The sequence below is a fragment of the Lasioglossum baleicum genome, chromosome 12 (genome assembly GCF_051020765.1).
Source record: "Lasioglossum baleicum chromosome 12, iyLasBale1, whole genome shotgun sequence".
In the NCBI taxonomy this organism is placed as follows: domain Eukaryota; kingdom Metazoa; phylum Arthropoda; class Insecta; order Hymenoptera; family Halictidae; genus Lasioglossum; species Lasioglossum baleicum.
In genome coordinates, this window is record NC_134940.1 from 4,819,731 (window position 1) to 4,840,284 (window position 20,554).

General features: G+C 42.7%; 1 protein-coding gene across 1 annotated transcript in view; it reads left to right on the forward strand.

The window, feature by feature from the left end:
- LOC143214233 (fibrillin-3) overlaps positions 1-20,554 on the forward strand; it is a 35,891-nt gene that overhangs the window by 13,505 nt on the left and 1,832 nt on the right. Inside the window, exons 3-41 of the mRNA XM_076434984.1 lie at positions 1,195-1,277; positions 2,455-2,562; positions 2,653-2,790; positions 2,902-3,004; positions 3,090-3,274; positions 4,291-4,539; positions 4,625-4,780; positions 4,893-5,177; positions 5,687-5,809; positions 5,881-6,129; positions 6,954-7,073; positions 7,144-7,359; positions 7,432-7,631; positions 8,656-8,836; positions 8,907-9,212; positions 9,285-9,626; positions 9,698-9,823; positions 9,886-10,219; positions 10,545-10,711; positions 10,885-11,213; positions 12,145-12,571; positions 12,637-12,990; positions 13,082-13,195; positions 13,281-13,439; positions 13,958-14,172; positions 14,271-14,628; positions 14,699-14,844; positions 15,501-15,609; positions 15,680-15,958; positions 16,798-17,223; positions 17,299-17,547; positions 17,623-17,826; positions 17,908-18,033; positions 18,101-18,340; positions 18,435-18,607; positions 18,935-19,129; positions 19,206-19,310; positions 20,124-20,279; positions 20,346-20,540. Coding sequence (XP_076291099.1) covers positions 1,195-1,277; positions 2,455-2,562; positions 2,653-2,790; positions 2,902-3,004; positions 3,090-3,274; positions 4,291-4,539; positions 4,625-4,780; positions 4,893-5,177; positions 5,687-5,809; positions 5,881-6,129; positions 6,954-7,073; positions 7,144-7,359; positions 7,432-7,631; positions 8,656-8,836; positions 8,907-9,212; positions 9,285-9,626; positions 9,698-9,823; positions 9,886-10,219; positions 10,545-10,711; positions 10,885-11,213; positions 12,145-12,571; positions 12,637-12,990; positions 13,082-13,195; positions 13,281-13,439; positions 13,958-14,172; positions 14,271-14,628; positions 14,699-14,844; positions 15,501-15,609; positions 15,680-15,958; positions 16,798-17,223; positions 17,299-17,547; positions 17,623-17,826; positions 17,908-18,033; positions 18,101-18,340; positions 18,435-18,607; positions 18,935-19,129; positions 19,206-19,310; positions 20,124-20,279; positions 20,346-20,540 — 8,230 coding nt within the window. The remainder of the gene's footprint in view (positions 1-1,194; positions 1,278-2,454; positions 2,563-2,652; positions 2,791-2,901; positions 3,005-3,089; positions 3,275-4,290; positions 4,540-4,624; positions 4,781-4,892; positions 5,178-5,686; positions 5,810-5,880; positions 6,130-6,953; positions 7,074-7,143; positions 7,360-7,431; positions 7,632-8,655; positions 8,837-8,906; positions 9,213-9,284; positions 9,627-9,697; positions 9,824-9,885; positions 10,220-10,544; positions 10,712-10,884; positions 11,214-12,144; positions 12,572-12,636; positions 12,991-13,081; positions 13,196-13,280; positions 13,440-13,957; positions 14,173-14,270; positions 14,629-14,698; positions 14,845-15,500; positions 15,610-15,679; positions 15,959-16,797; positions 17,224-17,298; positions 17,548-17,622; positions 17,827-17,907; positions 18,034-18,100; positions 18,341-18,434; positions 18,608-18,934; positions 19,130-19,205; positions 19,311-20,123; positions 20,280-20,345; positions 20,541-20,554) is intronic.

The window sequence follows — 20,554 nt, forward strand, 5'->3', positions numbered from 1 at the left end:
GCCTTCTGATAAGGCGCTGCTACGACCTCGTTTGAAATGCGCCCTGCTATCAGCAGGGATCGCGGATTTCCAGGCGAGAGAACCGTCTCTGGTTCCCGGGCCGCTCGTGGCTCGCCTCAGAAACAACTTATCTGTCGATGTTAATTAATTAGAATTAGAGGATATGTGTCGGACGAGATAATTCTCACCGACACGATATTATTTCGTTGTTTCTCGTTAATTATCGATAGACTGAATGCGTAAAGATCCGCAATCAAAGTAAAAGTGAGTAGACGAAATTCAAAATTGATGAAGCATTTAAAAAATCCAAGATGTCAATGTATGATTTCTCTTCTCTTAAAGTCATGAAGGGGTTCTTCAATTTCTATAAAGATCCAATTTTTATTTTGTACTAGCTGTACCCGGCTACGCGTTGCTGTTGCTCAGTCTGTAGAAAAATCGGTAAACCAAAAAGTTGAAGAAAAACGCACGCTTCTTGTGTTATAACTCCTAAACTATGCAACCTGCAGAATTGGATCAGTGGCCATTTGAAAGAACTCGGCGAGCTGAACCCAGCGAATACCTCAAATTGAATATTGGTGCTACCAGCCAAAAGTTAGAAGCAGAAACGCGGCCAAATGAGGGCGAAAAAGTCGTCTCTGGAATGGACTTTTTCAAATGCGCATTGTCCTAAAACCTTCCCGAAGAAACGCTGCGTCTAATGGCTCAAACCCCAGCTTTCTACGTTCAGCCGTTTCGGAGATCTTGGATTATGAACAAACACATTTACATTTTTATTTATATAGATAGATGGATAGATAGATAGATAAAGATCCGCAGTCTACTAATCAAGTATCAGTATGAAGAAGGCTCTACCGTGGAAGGGACACAGTCCCACCTTTTAATTGATCAGTTGACCATTGTGTTGATGATCAATGATCCGTGTCGCAGGCCATACGTAACCTAAATAGATTAAAATCGCAACACGCTCGACAGCATCAAACAGAGTTAGAGTAGAAACAAAGTTAATGGACGGTTCAAGGTCGCCTAGAGATTCCATCGATCATGCTAGCGTATTTCGATTATCGAACTCTGTCATCTTCTGATGGAAGACCATTAAACGATGGAGAATAAATCCACACACACACAGCTCAACGTTTCAATTAAACTAATCTGAAAGAAGGGAAGAAAGTACATGTTCTCCTAATTTTTCAGGCCGAACGTATGCAGGTCAAGGTACAAGAATTACTGTTGCCCCGGCTGGTCGAAGAAACCGGAGACCGGGCTCTGCATGATTCGTAAGTACAATGAGCTGCGCCCATCGAAATCATTAAACCCTAATTATCTCATAAACGCCTGTGCGTCTCTGGATCGCTCACGGGTCTTGCATTGATCGTCGGGAAAAGAGGATCGGCGATCGATCTGGCATTTACACGATGATAATAATTGCGCAATCGACCGGGTAACCAACGAACAAACACAGGGCGTTCACGCGACATGACCGATCCGCTCCTCGAGCGAAATTGCTCTAATAGGCTGTTGCATGCTCTTCCTGTTGATTGCATCGTCTCGCGCGGATCGGTTGCCTATCGACATGACACTCGAGCTCGATACCTGTTCCATGTAACATCTTGTCATGTTTCGTCGAGGGCCTGACTCCTCGGGCTAATTCCGAGCTCGATTTATCGCGATGTACCCCTGATTTATTGCAACCGCACTGTTCCAGTCTTCGTACCGGGCGTATAAAAAGTAATAGTCATCCGACGTAGGGGTGAATATCTACACCTCTGGACCGGTGGACATTTGCAAAAGAAACTTGCCGCAAAATTGTTTATAACAAAGAAAGTTGTTGTTAAAGTTTGTTTCTACATCAACACCTTCTGTTCATCGAGAAGAGAAACAGTTTGATAGGAGCCACATGTCGCAAACAAATAGTTATACTACTAGTATTATCATTTTATAATAACACTAATTTTATAACAGAAGAAATTTTGAACCGATTGCTGAAAATGTTGGGAAAAACTATTATTAATCGTTTAACTGGATTCGGTATTTTGTGGAGAACCAGGAAAAAAATTATTTTCTCCTTTTTAGTGTATTTTAATATAAGCGTGTTTTTTAAAAAGTTTCCATATATATTTTATTTTCTACTTTTATTGTCGTCGGAAGCATTTTAGCCAGTTTTCTCATGCAACAGTTGAGCTTTTCGCAATTTATAGAAAACAGATGAATTTAATAATATTGAAACGGTTTTCCATAATTGTGTGGCCATTTTTACTGGCGCCTTACAGTCGCCATTCGAGTGCAAAGGGTTAGTTATTTAATAATTTATAGAAGCTTGCATGAATATATTTTGCAGAAGGAATTTTCTTCAGATTCTTTCGAATTAGCGAGTTAGTGTTGCACGATGAAGAATATTGGTTAAACGGGTGGCATACGTTTCGTGAAATGTGGAAATTCATTTGACCTTTTCAGCTGTATGCTCAAGACGATGCGGCCCGTCGGGCAGATGCATCAGGCCAAATATTTGCTTGTGCGAGGGTGGAAACGTGGCTTCGTCTTGCACCAGTAGTCAAACCAAAGGTGAACAAATACACACATTTTTATTCACGAAACTCTAACGCGATCCTGGTTTAGGAAGATATTCGATCCTTTCGACAATATGTATTACAGTTTCCACACACGAAAATGGTAACGCGATAGACATCGGAGGAGAGTCTGGCAGATGCAGAGTGCACTGTATAAATGGCAATTGCGTGGATGGAAGATGTCAGTGTCGTCCTGGGTATCAGGGAGAGTTCTGCAACGAACGTGAGTCGACAAAAAACGTTTCGATTTACTCAGACAAGTCCTACAATTAGATTGACAGTGCGTAATAAAATTGAATCGCTTATCGTTTAATCAATTCTCACAATGAAACAGCGATCTGTCGAGAGCCGTGCTTGAACCAAGGAAGATGCATCGGTGTCGATCGCTGCGCTTGCATTTATGGTTACACCGGAAGACGATGCGAGACAGACTACAGGTAATTCACGATAAGAATGCTAGACCACATCCAAAGAGTGTTACTTAATTCTTAAAAAATTTCTGTTTATTCAATTGTTTCATAGAACTGGTCCATGTTACACCAAAGTGAAGAATGGACAGTGTCTGGCGAATCTTCAGGGTGTCGTTTGCACGAGACAACTGTGCTGCGCGACTGTTGGCAAAGGTTGGGGCCACCCTTGCGAAAGATGTCCCGCCAGACTCGACTGCGAGTTGGGTCACTTGAAGACCAACCAAGGCCAGTGCGTTGGTGAGTCGTTCGATAGCACATTCCTCCCCTACAATTATGCTATCAGGTCGTTTAGGTATGAAACTTGACAAATAAAACACAAATCTCAAACACATTTGTCGAGTTTCATGCTGAACGACCTGATATTTAATACGGACAGGGCCCGCTCTAGCGGTTACGTCGCCCCGGACAAAAAGACAAATTGCCGCCCCTTAAGAATATATATTTTTTTAAAATAACGGTACATATTTTTTATTGTAAATAAAAAACAAATCATTTTATTTAAATTTTAATAAAAGAGAGCATATATTTAGAAAGAAACATATAACATGACATAACACAAATTGTTAACCATATAATTCTTTACATTTTTAAATACTATTAAAAATGTGTATTATTGCACAAACAATTAAAATTCTATTATTTTGAAAATAAAAGAAGGTAACATTAACTACGTTAAAATCACAAAAAACATTTTTTCCTTACTTTCAGTTCTGAAAACTATTTTATTACATTTTTTTAATTTAAAAGAGGAAATAAGCAAGTCTATGCATGTGCAAAAGCTCGCGTGCTAATGCTATTCTGTTCAGAGAAGTATATGCATGTTCAAAAGTGTTCAAGCAGCGTCCTTTACAAATTCTGCGTTAATTTTTCAATAATAGTGTAAATATTTTTAGCTTTTAGACATAAACAATATAAATACGCTACGCACTGTAAATTGTTAGCGAACGAAAAAATCGATATGTGAAATTTTCTTTTAATTGGGTATTTAACACATCAATATTTTTCTCACACAGCCAAAATGGCGCCCCTAAATCTTGGCGCCCCGGGCAAATGCCCGGGTTGTCCCCCCCCCCCTAGAGCGGGCCCTGATACGGACGACGCGACATGATTATAAGGGAAGCTCCGCGATATCTTCATTCGTTTAGTGTCCATTCGCTCGTTAGACCGTTCCTTTTCATGATCAATAGAAAGGTAGATGAAATCGAAAATAATTGTATAAAAAAAATGGAATTTCTTTCGAACGAACCGTGCAGACATCAACGAGTGCGAAGCGATACCAGGATTATGCGAGGGTGGAAAGTGCGTGAACACGCCTGGTTCGTTCACCTGCGAATGTCCTGACGGACAAGCTAGAGATCCTGAAACAAATGCGTGCAAGGACAGAGACGAATGCCAGGAGGAAGGAATCTGTGCCGACGGGAAATGCATAAACACGAACGGTGGCTACTATTGCATGTGCAACCCTGGTTTCATTCAGAGTCAGGATCGAAGATTCTGTATCGGTAATGACTTGCGAATGCTCTATCGCGGATTCATTTAATTATACATAACTGTTTATTACCAATTTGTTTGGCGATTAATCAACAGACGGGAGACAAGGACTGTGCTACACGTCGGTGAACAGAAACGGACAATGCAAGAATCGTTTATCGATGCGTCTGAGCAAGAAAGATTGTTGCTGCGGCAAGAATATGGGAAGAGGCTGGGGCGACGAGTGTTATATCTGTCCTAATCCTGGAAGTGGTACGTAACGAAAAGATAATTCGCGTCGAGTAATTCTCGAAAGCGAGATTGAATGTTATCTGCGTCTGACCAGCGATTGTAACGGGATTCCTGTGTTGTTACTTAATTATAGACGATTACAACAGGCTCTGTTTGCAACAACTGTCGCCGATCACAGCGATAAACGAGTGCGCGCTGCGTCCGGACATTTGCGGGAACGGGAAGTGCATCGACACGAAGGACGGATACGAGTGTGACTGTTATTCAGGATTCACCAAGAAGGCTGGCAGATGCGAGGACATCGACGAATGTCTGTTGGGCTACTGTGAGGGTGGCACTTGTCAAAATTACGAGGGTAGCTTCGCTTGCCAGTGCCCGCCGGGTTTCGTTGTGTCTGGCGAAGGCAGATACTGCACTGGTAACTCGTCTTTTTAATTAGCTCTCGACGAGCACGGAATTCTCGCTTCGTACATCGAATTATTAATTTTTTCACTAAATAAATGTTAAATGCTTTCGGCGCAACGGTTCGATCGTTTACTACTAATTATGAAGCAATTTTGCTAATTACCAAACAAAATCAACGTTTCGATCCTAGTTTGGATCCTTTACAAGATTTATTTGAATATAATTAGTAGTAAACGATCGAACCGTGTTGCGCCGAAAGTATTTAACATTTATTAACGGCAAATACGATCGATAGAAGAAACATATTTTTGACTAAACATTGCATTTGAATATTTTCATTTAGTAAATGAGAAATTCTTGTCGATCGAAATTGTTTGAATAAACTTGGAATAATGTTATCGGCGCCAGGTTCGATCAAATTCTACACTAAATAGTTATTTTGTAGGAAACCTCAAACGTTTCATTTTGTCTCGTGCATTTCATCAAATATTTCAAACCCTATTCTAAATATTCTCTTGATAGACCACGACGAATGCCAAGACACAGGCATGTGCAACAACGGTCACTGCATCAACATGAACGGATCGTTCAAGTGCCAGTGCAACGACGGCTACGTGTTGTCGCCTACAAAAAATACTTGCATCGGTAGTACTACGCATGATTTATTCTAACAACCGTGTTAATACTATCCGTAACAACAAATTACTTGATTGTAGATATCAACGAATGCGCCGACAATCCAAGGATATGCCTAAACGGCAGATGCGAGAATACACCTGGCTCCTATCACTGTATTTGTCAGTCAGGATTCACTGCCTCGCGAGACAATACCTTCTGCGTGGACATGGACGAGTGTTCGACGAATGGGATGTGCGAAAATGGAAAGTGCGTGAACATGGAAGGTTCCTTCAAGTGTGTCTGCGATTCTGGATTCAGGATTGGGCCGGACCAGAGTCACTGCATTGGTAGATTTGCGAAAATACAATAAGACCCAGTTCAGACACGGCGCGGCGCACGGTGGGACCTTTCGTCCTAATCGGAGACAAAATCAAAGAACTTTCGATAGAAATGAGGTAGAGCAATGAAATTTTTTTTAAATTAAAGCTGAAACTTTGCGGAATATGGGAAAAATCGGGAGATTATGGTACGAACGTTTTTTAACCTTGAGAAAATTCGTTAAACATGTAGAATTTCAAGAAATCGATTTTGCAATATTCTGAGGTCGTAGAAAAATTTTGAGACCAGATTTGAAATCAGCGTGAAAAAATCTACGGGAAATGAAGTACAGCATGTTCAAAAAACATTTTTTCCTCGCGTGGTATAAGTTTAACGAATTTTCTCAACGTTAAAAAACGTTCTTACCATAATCTCCCTATTTTTCCCATATTCTGCAATGTTTCAGCTTTAATTTTTAAAAAATTTCGTCGCTCTACCTCATTTCTATCGAAAGTTCTTTGATTTTGTCTCCGATTAGGACGAAAGGTCCCACTGTGCGGCGGAATCAAAAACGAATAGTAACGAGGAACAAAGAAAATACATATGCACTTTTTCTTTAGTATGTGTCGAAATGTTGTCACGAATGTTGGTTTGTTTTCGCCGCGCCGCTATCATCGATGCTCGCCGCTCCACTATAACCGCACCCTTAGCGTATGTGGATTCATTCGCACGCATCCGCGCGGTCGAACAATCAAAAACAAAAATCCTGCGGTTTCCGCCGTGTCTGAACGGGCTCTAACAGTTTTTCTAAATAAATTTACGTACTTCCTTCGTTGTTATTTTTATTGAATAGATATCGATGAGTGTCTGAGCGGACCGTGCCAAAATGGCCGCTGCATCAACACCCCCGGCAGCTTCCGGTGCGAGTGTCATCCTGGATTCAATTTGGGACCTGATGGAAGGTCCTGTTTAGGTGGGTCCTTGTATAACTAATTTTATAAATACTCTTAGGACCTGTGTTATGCTCAGCACTTTATCATTAGACACGAGACGGGATTTGTGCTACTCGCAGTACAGAGACGGACAATGTTCAAACCCCACGTCAACAGCAGTAACGAAGTCGAGCTGTTGCTGTTGCACCGTGATATTAGGACAACCCATGGGATGGGGTAGCACTTGTCAACCATGTCCATTGCCGAATACGAGCGAATTCGATGCTCTGTGTCCTCATGGCGCAGGAATGACTTACAACGGAGATGGTGAACATTTCTATAGTTTCTCATTTGTAACTCTAGAAGCAATCGATTAAGTTTTTTCTTTTGTCAAAATAGATATCAACGAGTGCGCGCAGAATCCTAATATCTGTGTGAACGGTGGCTGCGAGAATCTGATGGGAACCTACAGATGTATCTGCGATAGTGGTTACGAGGTGGATGCTACGGGGAAGATCTGCACCGATATAAACGAATGCGAACTCGAGGAATCACTGTGCAGCAGGGGACAGTGTCGAAACACACCTGGTAGCTTCCAGGTAAGCATTTTTCAGAAGTTGTTTTACAGCAGGCATGTCAAACTCTTTCACCATCAAGGGCCTCATTATGTATTGTAAATTAATTCGAGGGACGCAATATAAAAAGCAGACTCAAAATAAGAAGGAGAGACATTCTTTTTATTATCGTTGCTGTTACACATATAAAATAACATACGTACAAAAGTTGTTTCTTTTTCAAGTTAATTTATTTGAATAAAGCTATTTCATTTTTGTTTCGAAGAAACTTGGGAATGTTCTTTCTTCAGTTCATCTTGACTTTTCCGCAGTTTTTCTGCTACCGAACATAGCTGAAATACACCTAATTGCACATATCATATCGGGAAATCAGTCGACAGATAAATAATTGTAAAAATGTGGAATCACAACAGCCATATATGTTTGGTTCAATACGGAATCACCTACCGAATTCACCCTTTTGCAAATCAATTTCACCCTTCTGCAAATCATTTTCACCCTTTTGTAAATCAAATTCTTTTACGAATAAAGTATTTCTAGGTAAGTTTTTGTAAAAAAAAATCAGATCTTTATGCAAATTTATTTATTGCAAAGATGTACATACGTCAAATACTTATTTAAAAGTAATTACCAATTCATTAACTTTGTAATGTGCAAAAACTGTATGTAGAATAGTGTAGATACGTATATTCAGTGTAGCCATTTTCTGATCAATAAATTGTAGAAATGAAAATACATATTTGTTGAAGCGTATTGAGTATTGAGTCTCCCGCAGTAATAACACCGTTCACGTGTGCCTAAATAAATATATAATTTAATCGAAATAAATACATCATTATTTTTGAATATGGTTAATGGGTGAAATTGATTTGCAAAAGGGTGAAATTTATCTACAGGAAGGTGAGATTGACTTGAAAAAGGGTGAATTTGGAGGTAAAACCTATAAAGGGTTTTAAAGGTACATCAACAGTTTCAAAGTTTTTGTACAGGATAAATTTCCTGCTTTACAGGATAAATTCTAATTAATTCACGAATTTTTGTTGTCCAGTGCATTTGTCCAAGTGGCACGAGATACAACAACGGGAACCACATGTGCGAGGACATCGACGAATGCGAAGAACTTGGTCCCGATGTCTGTTTGAATGGGATCTGTGTGAACACTCCGGGCTCGTACGAGTGCGAATGCACTTCTGGATACGTTCTCGACCACACCGGCCACATTTGCATGGGTATGCATTTTGTTCACGCTGCGTAGGATAGAGCAATATAATCTATTCTATTATTGAATCGTTTTTTCAGACAATAGGAGAGGTACCTGTTGGACGAAGATGATAGATGGCCGTTGCGAAAACAATTTACCTCGACTCGCGCTGAAAACAGAGTGCTGCTGTTCGGTGGGAGTTGCTTGGGGAAGTCCGTGTGAAATTTGCGATTACTCGCTGTGCGAGTGCAAAAAGGGTTACGCGAAATTCGGTGGGAAAGATTGCGTCGATGTGAACGAGTGCGAATTGAACAGTGGCATATGCAAAGGTGGTGGCACTTGCGTTAACACCGATGGATCTTATCGTTGCGAGTGTCCTCCTGGACTGACTTTAGACGCAACACGTAAGTGCCGTGCATTCGCGATTAGATTTTCTATTTATTAGTTGTACAACTTTGTTGGAATGATTTTTCCAGACACCACGTGCGTGGACACAAGGCAAGAGACCTGCTACATGGAATACCGTCATGGTCAATGCACCAATTCCATTGAAGGTCAATTCTCGAAAAGTCTTTGCTGCTGTTCAGTGGGTCGTGCATGGGGTAGCGAAAGATGCGAGTCCTGTCCGAAACCAGGCACCCATGCTCACAACGAACTATGTCCAAGAGGGGACGGTTTCACTGACAAACATGACATCAACGAATGCATCGAGTTTCCGGGAATGTGTTTGAACGGAAGGTGCAAGAACACTGTCGGTAGTTACAGCTGCAAGTGTAACCAAGGCTTTGCGCTGGACGAGCACGGTATCAAGTGCAATGGTGAGTTGACAATTTTATTTAATTAATCACAAGCGTGTGGCTGATCAAAATTGTCTGGTTTTCTTACGTAGATATCGACGAGTGCGAGATCATGCACGGAGTCTGCGGAAATGGCACTTGCAGGAATACTCCCGGCCATTTCCAGTGCGACTGCAATCCTGGATATCGGAGCAGTGACATAATGAAGATATGCATGGGTAAGCATCTTCCTAAAACAAATCTTTCTTCGAATATAACTATTTGAATAACAAAATTTCAGATATCGACGAATGCGAAGAGACGCCAGGACTATGTCGAGGTGGCACCTGCGTCAACGCCGAAGGTAGTTTCAAGTGTCTGTGTCCTCCTGGCCACGAGCTGGGTCCTGACAAACAATCTTGCAAGGATATCGACGAGTGCTCGAGAACGAGCGGAATTTGTTCGAACGGTGTCTGCGAGAATATGATGGGAACATATCAGTGTATTTGCGACGATGGTTACCAACAGACTGGACTCAAGTCCCACTGCGAAGATATAAACGAATGCGCGGTGAAAAATGGCGGCTGCGAGGACATTTGCTTGAACACGCCCGGCAGCTTCTCTTGCACCTGCGGGTGAATATTTTCATAATACATATATATTTCTATTTAGATAATATACAGGGTGTGTCAAAATGCCTTCAACATCCGGAGATGGGAGGTTCCTGAGATCATTTGAAGCAAGAGTTTCCTTAGAAAAAATGGCGTCCGCGGCTTTTGTTAAGAAGTTATTAACGAAAAACACCGACCGAAGGTCGCGCTTTGACCGGTCCCTGTTTTTCGTTAATAACTCCTTAACAAAGCCGCGGACGCCATTTTTGCTAAGGAAAATCTTGCTTCAAATGATCTCAGGAACCTCCCATTTCCGTTAAATAATCGTTATACCGATTTTCATCGCCAGCACCGGTTTCGCACTGAATCTCGATGGCCGCTCCTGCGTGGACGTCGACGAGTGCAAAGAGAATCCTCGAATTTGCAATGGAGGCAAATGCAGCAACATTCCTGGAGGTTACATATGCAGCTGCACCAACGGACTGCTGCCTGGCAAGGATGGTGCGTCCTGTGTAGGTAAGAGAAAGTCTGAATCATATCCTGAAGACAGTGGCAAAGGATACGATAATTATTTACTTTCAGCAGATTATTATCATAAATATATATTTTCTTTATCACATTCTCAAATCATTACAAAATATTTTGTGCAATCTTCAAAAAAGGAACTAAAATATATGTTTTCTGATCAGACGTTGACGAATGCACCACGCAGCCGTCCATATGCGGTTACGGGGAATGTTACAATACTATCGGTTCGTTCAACTGTCGCTGCGAAGAAGGATACTCCGTGAAACCGGAAGCGGGCCCCGGATGCACCGATGACGACGAATGTCTACTGAACGCGTACTCCTGCAGTGAGTTCGCCGAGTGCCAGAACACTCAAGGTTCTTACGAATGCACCTGTCACGAGGGCTTCGTAGGAAATGGCGTTGAGTGCAGAGACATCAACGAGTGTCTGACGAATAATGGCGGCTGCGATTCGAACGCGCAATGCATCAACACCGAGGGATCTTTCAAAGTAAATTTTGTCTACGGTCACAATCACGTTTTTCCTTTAAAACGCGGTCCCAGTAAGCAAAAATGCTAGATTCCGGCCATGGCACATAAGCTCCGTGTGGGCTCGTATTCTTGATTCGGCACCATCCCGGCACAAGCTGCCCTCGGCACAATCCTGGCCGCTCGGTCCATTTTAAGAGGGCAGCACGGTCCCTAGTTTTAGCAAATTTTTTTGCATAAAGACATTGTAATCAATGCAACTGTAAAGAAAATTGTACGGCAAGGGATTAAGAGGAAAGAAGTAACATTCCATTTAGTTCCTATCTCTTGCGATCGATGCAAAACGTAAAACGGTCCCTCTTTAAATGGACCGAGCGGCGGATTGTGCCGATGTGGCAGAGTTGAGCAGGAATTAATCACATGAGTAATTAATTACATCTTCAATTACATGTGCAAAAGTGGACTATAATTACAATAAGAAAACGGTGAAATGGTCCAAAACATAAAAATTAGTGGTTTAAAAGAACAATTACACTGAAGCAATTGTTAGACTCAATTACAATTACTGTAATTGTGTTAAGTAATTGCGATTACTTCTTTCACAATTACTAATTGAGCGAAAGTAATTGCAATTTCAATTCCAATTACATGTAATTGTAATTGTATTTCTGCAATTCCAAATTACAGTAATTGGTAAGTAACAGTAATTGTAATTGAAATTACATTTTGCCCAACTCTGCGATGTGGCATGGCCAGAATCTAGCCATCGTGTGTTTCGAGCAGCTTTGAGCGACATTCGGCCAGTATAATGCTCGTTAGTTGGCCTCCGCACGCTGGGCTCGATTTCTGCCTCGACAGGTCTGGTTGACTGGGGTTGTTCATCGATCAACATCAATGGAAAATATAAATATGCATTACAGAAATGTAGAACAACAAATTCTGAAATGTTTCAGTGCGTGTGCGACGCAGGATTCCGAGGCGACGGCTACGATTGCAAAGACATCGACGAGTGTGCGAACGACAACACCCTCTGCGAAAATGGCCACTGTTTAAACTACCCCGGTTCCTTCCGTTGCGAGTGTGAGATGGGCTTTATGCACCCCGACGAGAACAACGAGCAAACCTGCGTGGACATAAACGAGTGCGAGATGTTCAGCAATTTGTGCGTGTTCGGTCGATGCGAGAACATCTTCGGCATGTTCCGTTGCGAGTGCACCGAGGGTTACAAGTTGGACGGATCCGGCGGGAACTGCACCGACATCGACGAGTGTGAAAATCCACAGTCCTGTCAGTATGGAACTTGCATCAACACGCAGGGGAAATACACCTGCCAGTGTCCGCCTAATTACGATCTGGTGGAAGCTGGAAACGCTTGCGTCGGTGAGTATTCTTGGGAAGATCCGTTTCGTTTCTTTTCTATGTACGATTATGTCTTTATGTCTCAGACAGGCGAGAATCGTTCTGTTTCACCGGTTTCGAGCGCGGCACCGGAAAGCCGCAATGCATCTTCGACATGTCCTCCTCCGTGACCAAAGCAACCTGTTGCTGCAGCATTGGCAACGCTTGGGGAAACCACTGCGAGGAATGTCCGCAGAGCGGCACGAGGGAATTCGAAGAGTTATGTCCTGGAGGGCTTGGATACAGACCTAATCAGGCCACCGTCATCCTGGAGGACATTAACGAGTGCGAGGAGCACGAGAACATCTGTCAAAATGGCCACTGCACGAACACGTTCGGTAGCTTCATGTGTTCTTGCAACGAGGGATTCATCTTGGACGACACGAAGACCAACTGCATCGGTAATGCCAATTTCTTTGCGAGAACCGTAATCAACTTCGAATTATACATTCGTTCAGTAGATTGTGCAAGTCAGACGAGAACTTTTTGCAGACCTGAACGAATGCGCGTTACACCCGCACATCTGCGGCGTGGGATACTGCATCAACGATCAAGGAAAGTACCATTGCGAGTGCCCGGAGGGATACATGGCAATGCCAGGAGGAAGTACGTGCATGTAACTTCGATTTTGCATCGTCAATTATTCCGTTCGCGGTAAACTGAATGATCATTGAATTGCTCGTGTCGCCAGAGGAATGCGTGGACATGCGAAAGGAGTCATGTTACCTGAATTACGAGAGCGGGCAATGCGTCAATCCGATGATGCATCCGCAGACGAAAATGCTGTGCTGTTGTTCGATGGGTGCTGCTTGGGGGAGTCCTTGCGAAAGGTGTCCTGCCGAGAGGACACGTAAGATCAAGCTCCTCTTTATTTAACCTCTTGCCGGACTTGCCGTACTTTGACGAGTCCGACTCGTGATGAGAATTTCGGGCCAAACATAAATATCACGAGTCCGACTCGTATGCGAGTCATTCCATGCCAAATCAATCACTTTTTGCTGGCACCATCGTCGATTTTGTTCTAAATGAAATATGTTGTAGTCCATGTGAAATTAGGGGGGGTTTAAGTCTTCATTCTGCCGGTTTCGAATTTTTTTAGAAATGGCAGGCCTTCGAAGTTTTCAATTTTTGTCCATTTTGGCGAAAACGGGCCTCACTTACGAATTTTTATCTCGGGATCTGTTTGTCCGATTGAGCTACATTTTTTTTTTGTTTTATTCGGAAAGGATTGGGCTATTGGAACATAATTTTCTCAACCTCGAAAAATTGAAACAAATCCTTTTTTTACGTTTTTGGCAACGGGTTAAGGACCGTTCAACGTAACAAGGCGTTCAGCGTTTTTCTAACAGAATTGAGCTATTTTTAAAGGCGAGCATGAGATCTTGTGCGGCATGGTGCCTGGCCAATTCAAGAATCCGATCACCAACAACACCGAAGAGATCGACGAATGCCAATTAATGCCGACGATGTGCACTCATGGCCGCTGCATGAACACTCCTGGCAGCTTCGAGTGCCAGTGCGATCGAGGATACGTCTACGATCAGGACTCGCATCAGTGTATCGACGATAACGAGTGTCTGCAAGTAGGAAGCTCTATCTCGAAATTCTTGCCACGATAAATTATACATTTTCTCTCTATAATCTTAATGTTTTTCAATTCTTTCCTTGCGGTTCTTCGAAGGTGCCAAACCCTTGCAGCGGCAACGCGCAGTGCATAAACAAGCAGGGCTACTTCGAATGCGTCTGTCCAGCCGGGTACAAGCTCGGCCTGAGTCAAAGGGATTGCGTCGACATCGACGAGTGCTACGAGAGAGCTGGCATCTGCAACAACGGCGCTTGCAACAATTTGCAAGGTAGCTTCCAGTGCGTCTGTCATTCCGGCTTCGCTTTGACCAGGGACAGGGACAACTGCGTGGACATCGACGAGTGTCAACGTAATCCGAACATCTGCAACAACGGTACTTGCGTCAACACTCTCGGATTGTACAAGTGCATCTGCTACCAGGGATTCAAGCTCAGTCCTAATAACGATTGCGCCGGTGAGTAGTCGAACAGTTTCACCGAACACGATTACACTTGTTCAATATATGTTCTTACATTTTCGGACAGATATCGACGAGTGTCGAATCATGCCATTCCTGTGCCGAAACGGAAGATGCAGGAACACAATCGGCGCTTTCAATTGCGAATGCGCTGATGGTTATGTGTTAGCACAGGATCGTCAGCATTGCAGAGACATCGACGAGTGTCATGAAGTGAGTTGGTGACTTTTAACCTTTCGTCGGGCGCAACCGATCTGGGAGGCACAGCGCGAACATTTAGGTACCTCTCCCCCCCCCCCCAGGCAACGTTTGCACTTGGATCTCCCAGTAGCTGCTTGTTTTGACGTGCTCTAAGGATCCTTCCCACTTAGATTGTCTTTGACCGTCAATACGGGAAGTTATTCAAGTTTTGTTCAGATAAGCTATATATTTCTTAGCATCGACCCATTGTCATTTCTTTAATAGACCGGTCTGCAGCCAGCATGTGGCACATTTTAGCACAATTAGAAGGTTTCTCAACCAATGCATTCAACTTAGCCTCCCAGGTCCAACAGATCGTATCGTAAAGTCGCAGTGCCGAAGGTTCGGGTTGCAAGTAAGCATCTGGAAAACACAAGAGACTCACCCCCACCCTTGGGAAGGGCCCAAAAGGGCGGCCCTACGAGTATAGACGGCACCAAGGCAGTATTTCCCTAACAGCAGTTGTATAAATGAACTTAATTACGGTGTTTATCATGTTTTTTGAATGTGTGCCCGTCAAGCACATTGCGCCCGAACTCGGCGGCCCAGATATTGCGCCTGACGGAAGGTTAATGAACGCACCAATTTAATATCACCCAGGTTATTCAACCTTCAAACAATTTTCGCAGATACCTGGACTATGTCCAGCGCCAGGAAAGTGTCAGAACCTGATGGGTTCGTACATCTGCACGTGTCCTCCGGGTTACGAGCTGGATCACACTAGAAAAGCATGCGTCGGTAAGTAAAACGATTCTCCTTGAACGATTCAAAATGCTGAAATTAAAATGAACATTGAAATTGATGTCAGACGTCGACGAGTGTGTGGAGACTCCCGGGATTTGCGAGAACGGTCGCTGCCTGAACACAGAAGGAGGCGTGATTTGCGAATGTCCGGTTGGATACAAGCTAAGCGACAAACCTAACTCGATGCGATGCATCGACGTGAGGGAGGAATCGTGTTACGATAATTATGTGCGTGGCCGATGTTCTCACCCTCGAACGGGCGGCATGACGAAGAAACATTGCTGCTGCACCATGGGAAAGGCTTGGGGAAGATACTGCGAGCAGTGTCCGCCTGAAAACAGCGGTGAGCGCATCATCTACCTGAATTGTGCGACGAACTGGAGTAAACAAATAGAGGGGTGTTGTGACTCTCCAAGAGTCATACAAAGAACTTCCCGATTAGTTAGTTGTAGTATATCATTATCATTATTAAGTGCACGTTTTAAGAAGATTATACGTTTTCAGGGAAATTCAATAGTTTTCTGCTTATCAAAATGTTTGCTATATGGCGTCGCATTAAACCAACATCGTAGGCTCGTTGCTCGCTATAATTCGTTTTGAACTGATTGTTTTTTCAAAGATTGTAATATAAATTTTTTTTGTACTTTCATCGATATTCTTTGAAAATGTATTCTCGGGAGTAGAGATGATTAACTCACTCTTGCATTGGGATAATTTTCTATATAAAATCTGTATAAAAAAATTTAAAAAAAATTTTTTTTTATTTTTTATGTAATCACGTTTGTTTCTTCGGTGGAAAAAATTTCCGTCCTCTCGTATAAATTGCATTGTTGAATCAACTCCTTTCGAAAAAAACTGAAAAACTAAGAAACTACTTGACCAAAATTGGCCAAAATCTAATCAGCTCTAAGTTACAGCGGGGCACATCGATTGCATAATTCATCATTCTGATCGCGTTGTTACTTTTTCAGAAAACGTTAACGAAAAATTTGATACCATACAAACATACATACGCATACACACACATACAAACATTTTGCTAAAAATAGTCTAAAATGACTCCAATGACCATGAAACGTGAAGATCTGCTAAAAACTCGATTTTCGATTTTCGGGGTAATTACGGTAACTTCCCTATGAATCGGGAAGTTAATAATGATAACAATGATTTACTCCCATCTAGATGAGTTCAGAAGACTGTGTCCGGAAGGCCCAGGCAGAGACGACACGGGAATCGATCTAAACGAGTGTCTATTCATGCCTGATGCCTGTTCCGGCGGTGAATGCATAAACACGGATGGCTCGTTCCGGTGTGAATGTCCCTCGGGATTCGTCTTGGATGCTACTGGTCGACGGTGCATCGACAACAACGAATGCTTAGCTGTTCAGAACATATGTGGAAACGGAACTTGCATCAACATCGACGGTGGATTCGAATGTTCCTGCAACGAAGGATTCACTCCTGGAGTGAACCAAGTCTGCGAGGATGTGAACGAGTGCCTGGAACTTGGCAACCAGTGTGCATTCAGGTGCCACAATGCACCGGGCTCCTTCAGATGCATCTGCCCTTACGGATACACCCTTGCTCCTGATGGGCGACATTGCATAGGTATGTTTTATATGTTTAAATCAGGCTCGGATTGTTAAATGTCGTGAAGAGTTTCAATTGTTTCATTGTTTGCAGACGTGGACGAGTGCGCAACACCGGCGAACAACTGCAAGTACCAATGCAAAAATTTGATCGGCACGTTCATGTGCATCTGTCCGCCTGGTTACCAGCAGATAGGCATGACAGACGAGTGCAAGGACATCAACGAATGCGCGATCAACTCCGGTCTGTGTCGAAACGGTCGATGCTTGAACACGGAAGGCAGTTATCAGTGTCTGTGCTACGATGGCTTCCAGCAAAGTTCGGATGGAAAATCTTGCATAGGTGCGATTCATAGAAAATATTACTATTATAAGTACTGAGAAGAATTGCAATGTTTATCTACGTATTCTTTGATAGACCGCCGAGTTGGCTATTGTTTCTTGCAAACGATCGGCGGAAGATGCACCGCGAGGACTTCCGATTTGAAGACCGTGACGAAAGCAGATTGTTGTTGCACTATGGGCGCTGCTTGGGGACCACACTGTGAAATTTGCCCCTCGAAGGACTCCGACAATTATAACGAACTGTGTTTGGACAAGGGTTTCTCCGTGGATGGTCAAGGTATCGTCATAACTTGAAACTGGCGATCAGACTAAATTACAATAGATTAAATTTCTATTCGTTTGTTGTTTTTTGTTGAAGACATCGACGAATGCAGAACGATCCCCGATTTGTGCAGGAACGGATTGTGCATCAACACACTGGGCTCTTACAGATGTGTGTGTAACAAGGGCTACAAGGCTGACAAGTCTGGAACCCAATGTGTCGGTAAGTATCCCATAACAATTGTTCTTTAACGCAGAGGATAAACTAATTTTGCTTATTGCAATTGCAGATATAAACGAGTGCGAGTTGACGCCGAAGCCGTGCAAGTATAATTGCCAGAACACAGAGGGAGGCTTCACTTGTTCTTGTCCTGCCGGCTTCATCCTGAATCCCGATGGCATAAGCTGCAGGGATCTGGACGAGTGTACCGCAGGAAATCACCTGTGTCAACAGAACTGCATCAACACTCAGGGAAGCTATACTTGTGGGTGTCAGGAGGGTTACAATCAAGATGGCGACGCTTGTCATGGTTCGTAATTCTTTTCAGGTGTACCAAATTACATAGAAAATCGTCCAAGTTTCTGTCTTCCAACGTTTCAAATTATAATTTCATATTATTGCAGACATAAACGAGTGCGAACAGCCAGGAACATGTCCGAAACCAGGTACTTGCATCAACACCCTCGGCAGTTTCCGCTGCATATGTCCGAGAGGGTTCAAGTTGGATCCAAGTGGAAGATTCTGCATCGATCAGAACGAGTGTGCTGACGACACGACCTGTGAACATGGCTGCCAGGTAAAGTATTTCTGGCTACGTAGTAGTAGTATTTATTTATTTCAGCCTCGTGGCCAAGAAATTAGACTTGTATTACAGTTCTCTAAGTCATTCATCCCTCTATTCATCCATCCATCCGTTCCTCCACCCATCCATCCATATCCCATGCCACATCAAATGCCTTATTGTCTACATACATATAGTCTATGTTGACCTATCCCAATGTCTCCCCGCTAGTCTTGCCTTTCCCTCTCTCCTTTTGATTATTTCTTTCCTTTTTTCTCTATACTCCTAAGTTCTGGCTACGTAGTAAATTAAGAACATTTAGCTATTTCGTTTAATTTATAGAACTATATGGGAAGCTATCGATGCGGATGTCCCGACGGTTTCGTTCAGCATCTATATTATAATCAGTGCATCGACGAGAATGAGTGCAGTGGATCGCCTTGCGGAGATAATACTTGCATCAACACAATCGGTAGTTTCAAGTGTGGCTGCCCTGATGGTTACCAGTTCGACAACAAGCTACAAATTTGCGTACAGGTAAAACTTCAACCTCTCTTTTATGTTCTTTAATGTTACGAATTCTATGTAACATGAATCAATCGAATGATTTTAGGTGAGCGCCGGATGCATGGGCAGCCCCTGTGCATTCGGATGCACCCCCAACGGTGCGAGTGGTTTCATCTGCGGATGTCCGACGGGTTATCAACGAATTGGACAGGTTCGTAGTTACAAACAAATGTTCAAAAATACATTTACCAATTTTTACCACGCTTATATTAGCTTGCCGAGTTGTCGTTTTATGCGTCAAATCTTGTAATCAAATTTTAAATCTCTTCCTGATGTGCTGGAGACTTGAACTTTAAACATAGCTCAGATCTGGATGACAGTGAAATATTAAACAACAAATTAAAAGAAAAAAACTGTGAATCTAGGAGAAAAAAAATTTTAATATTATCCGTCACAGCTCACCGCGCGACGCTCGGTAATACGCCATCGCGTTCAGCGATCCCCACTCCGCGCGCCAGCGCTCCCTACTCCACTGACCCACTTCGCACCGAAGGAGCTTAGTGTGGTGTTCCGTTCATTCAATTCCATTTGGTTCCATGTCGGACAAGAGTCTCTCGGACTCATCCCCTTATTTTTTCTCGCGTATTTCTATATCTTGCGTTTGTATATATCTTACTATTTCATACCAGTATTTATATATCTTGCGTTCCATTTAAAAAAGACTAAAAAGTAGAAAATAAAAAAATATATATAAAAAACCTTTTAAAAACCACGCTTATATTAAAATGCTCTAAAGAGGAGAAAATAATTTTTTTAGGCATCAGTGACTATAAATAAAAGCGTGGAGCGGTCACAAAGATTACGTCAATATAGTTTAGCGCTCCACGCTTTTATTTATAGTCACTAATGCCTAAAAAAATTTGTTTCCTCCTTTTTAGTGCGTTTTAAAAAGTTGGTTTTCAAAAAGTTTTTTTTTTATATATTTTTCATCGTAATTTGAGAACTACATCTTGTTAATTTTTAGGGCCACTGCTTGTCAACTATAAATCCACTGTCGCAAGGACACGGATACGGCGAAGACATTGGCAATGCCCCAACTTTCGTCATCAATCCCGATCCTTATCACATACCACCGGCGGATGATAAGACGATATCCACAGAAGGTTGCTTCTCTTGCAAGGTAGCATTTCACACTTCTTCAATAAAATAGCTAATGCGAGAATGTGAAAGAATATTGTTTGAATAGATCAACGGCAAGGGAAGACACAGAAGAGGGGCTCGAATGAACAGAGAATTGTCTGTACGACGAAGCGAGATCATGAAGAGGCGAGTCACGAGGACAGCGAAGAGACATCATCATGGCGAAGAATACGTTCTCAAGATCAGCTTGCGGCAGACCAGGCACCGAATGAGAATCGTGAAACTGCAACCGGCTGTCAAGGTTCTCAGCTACAA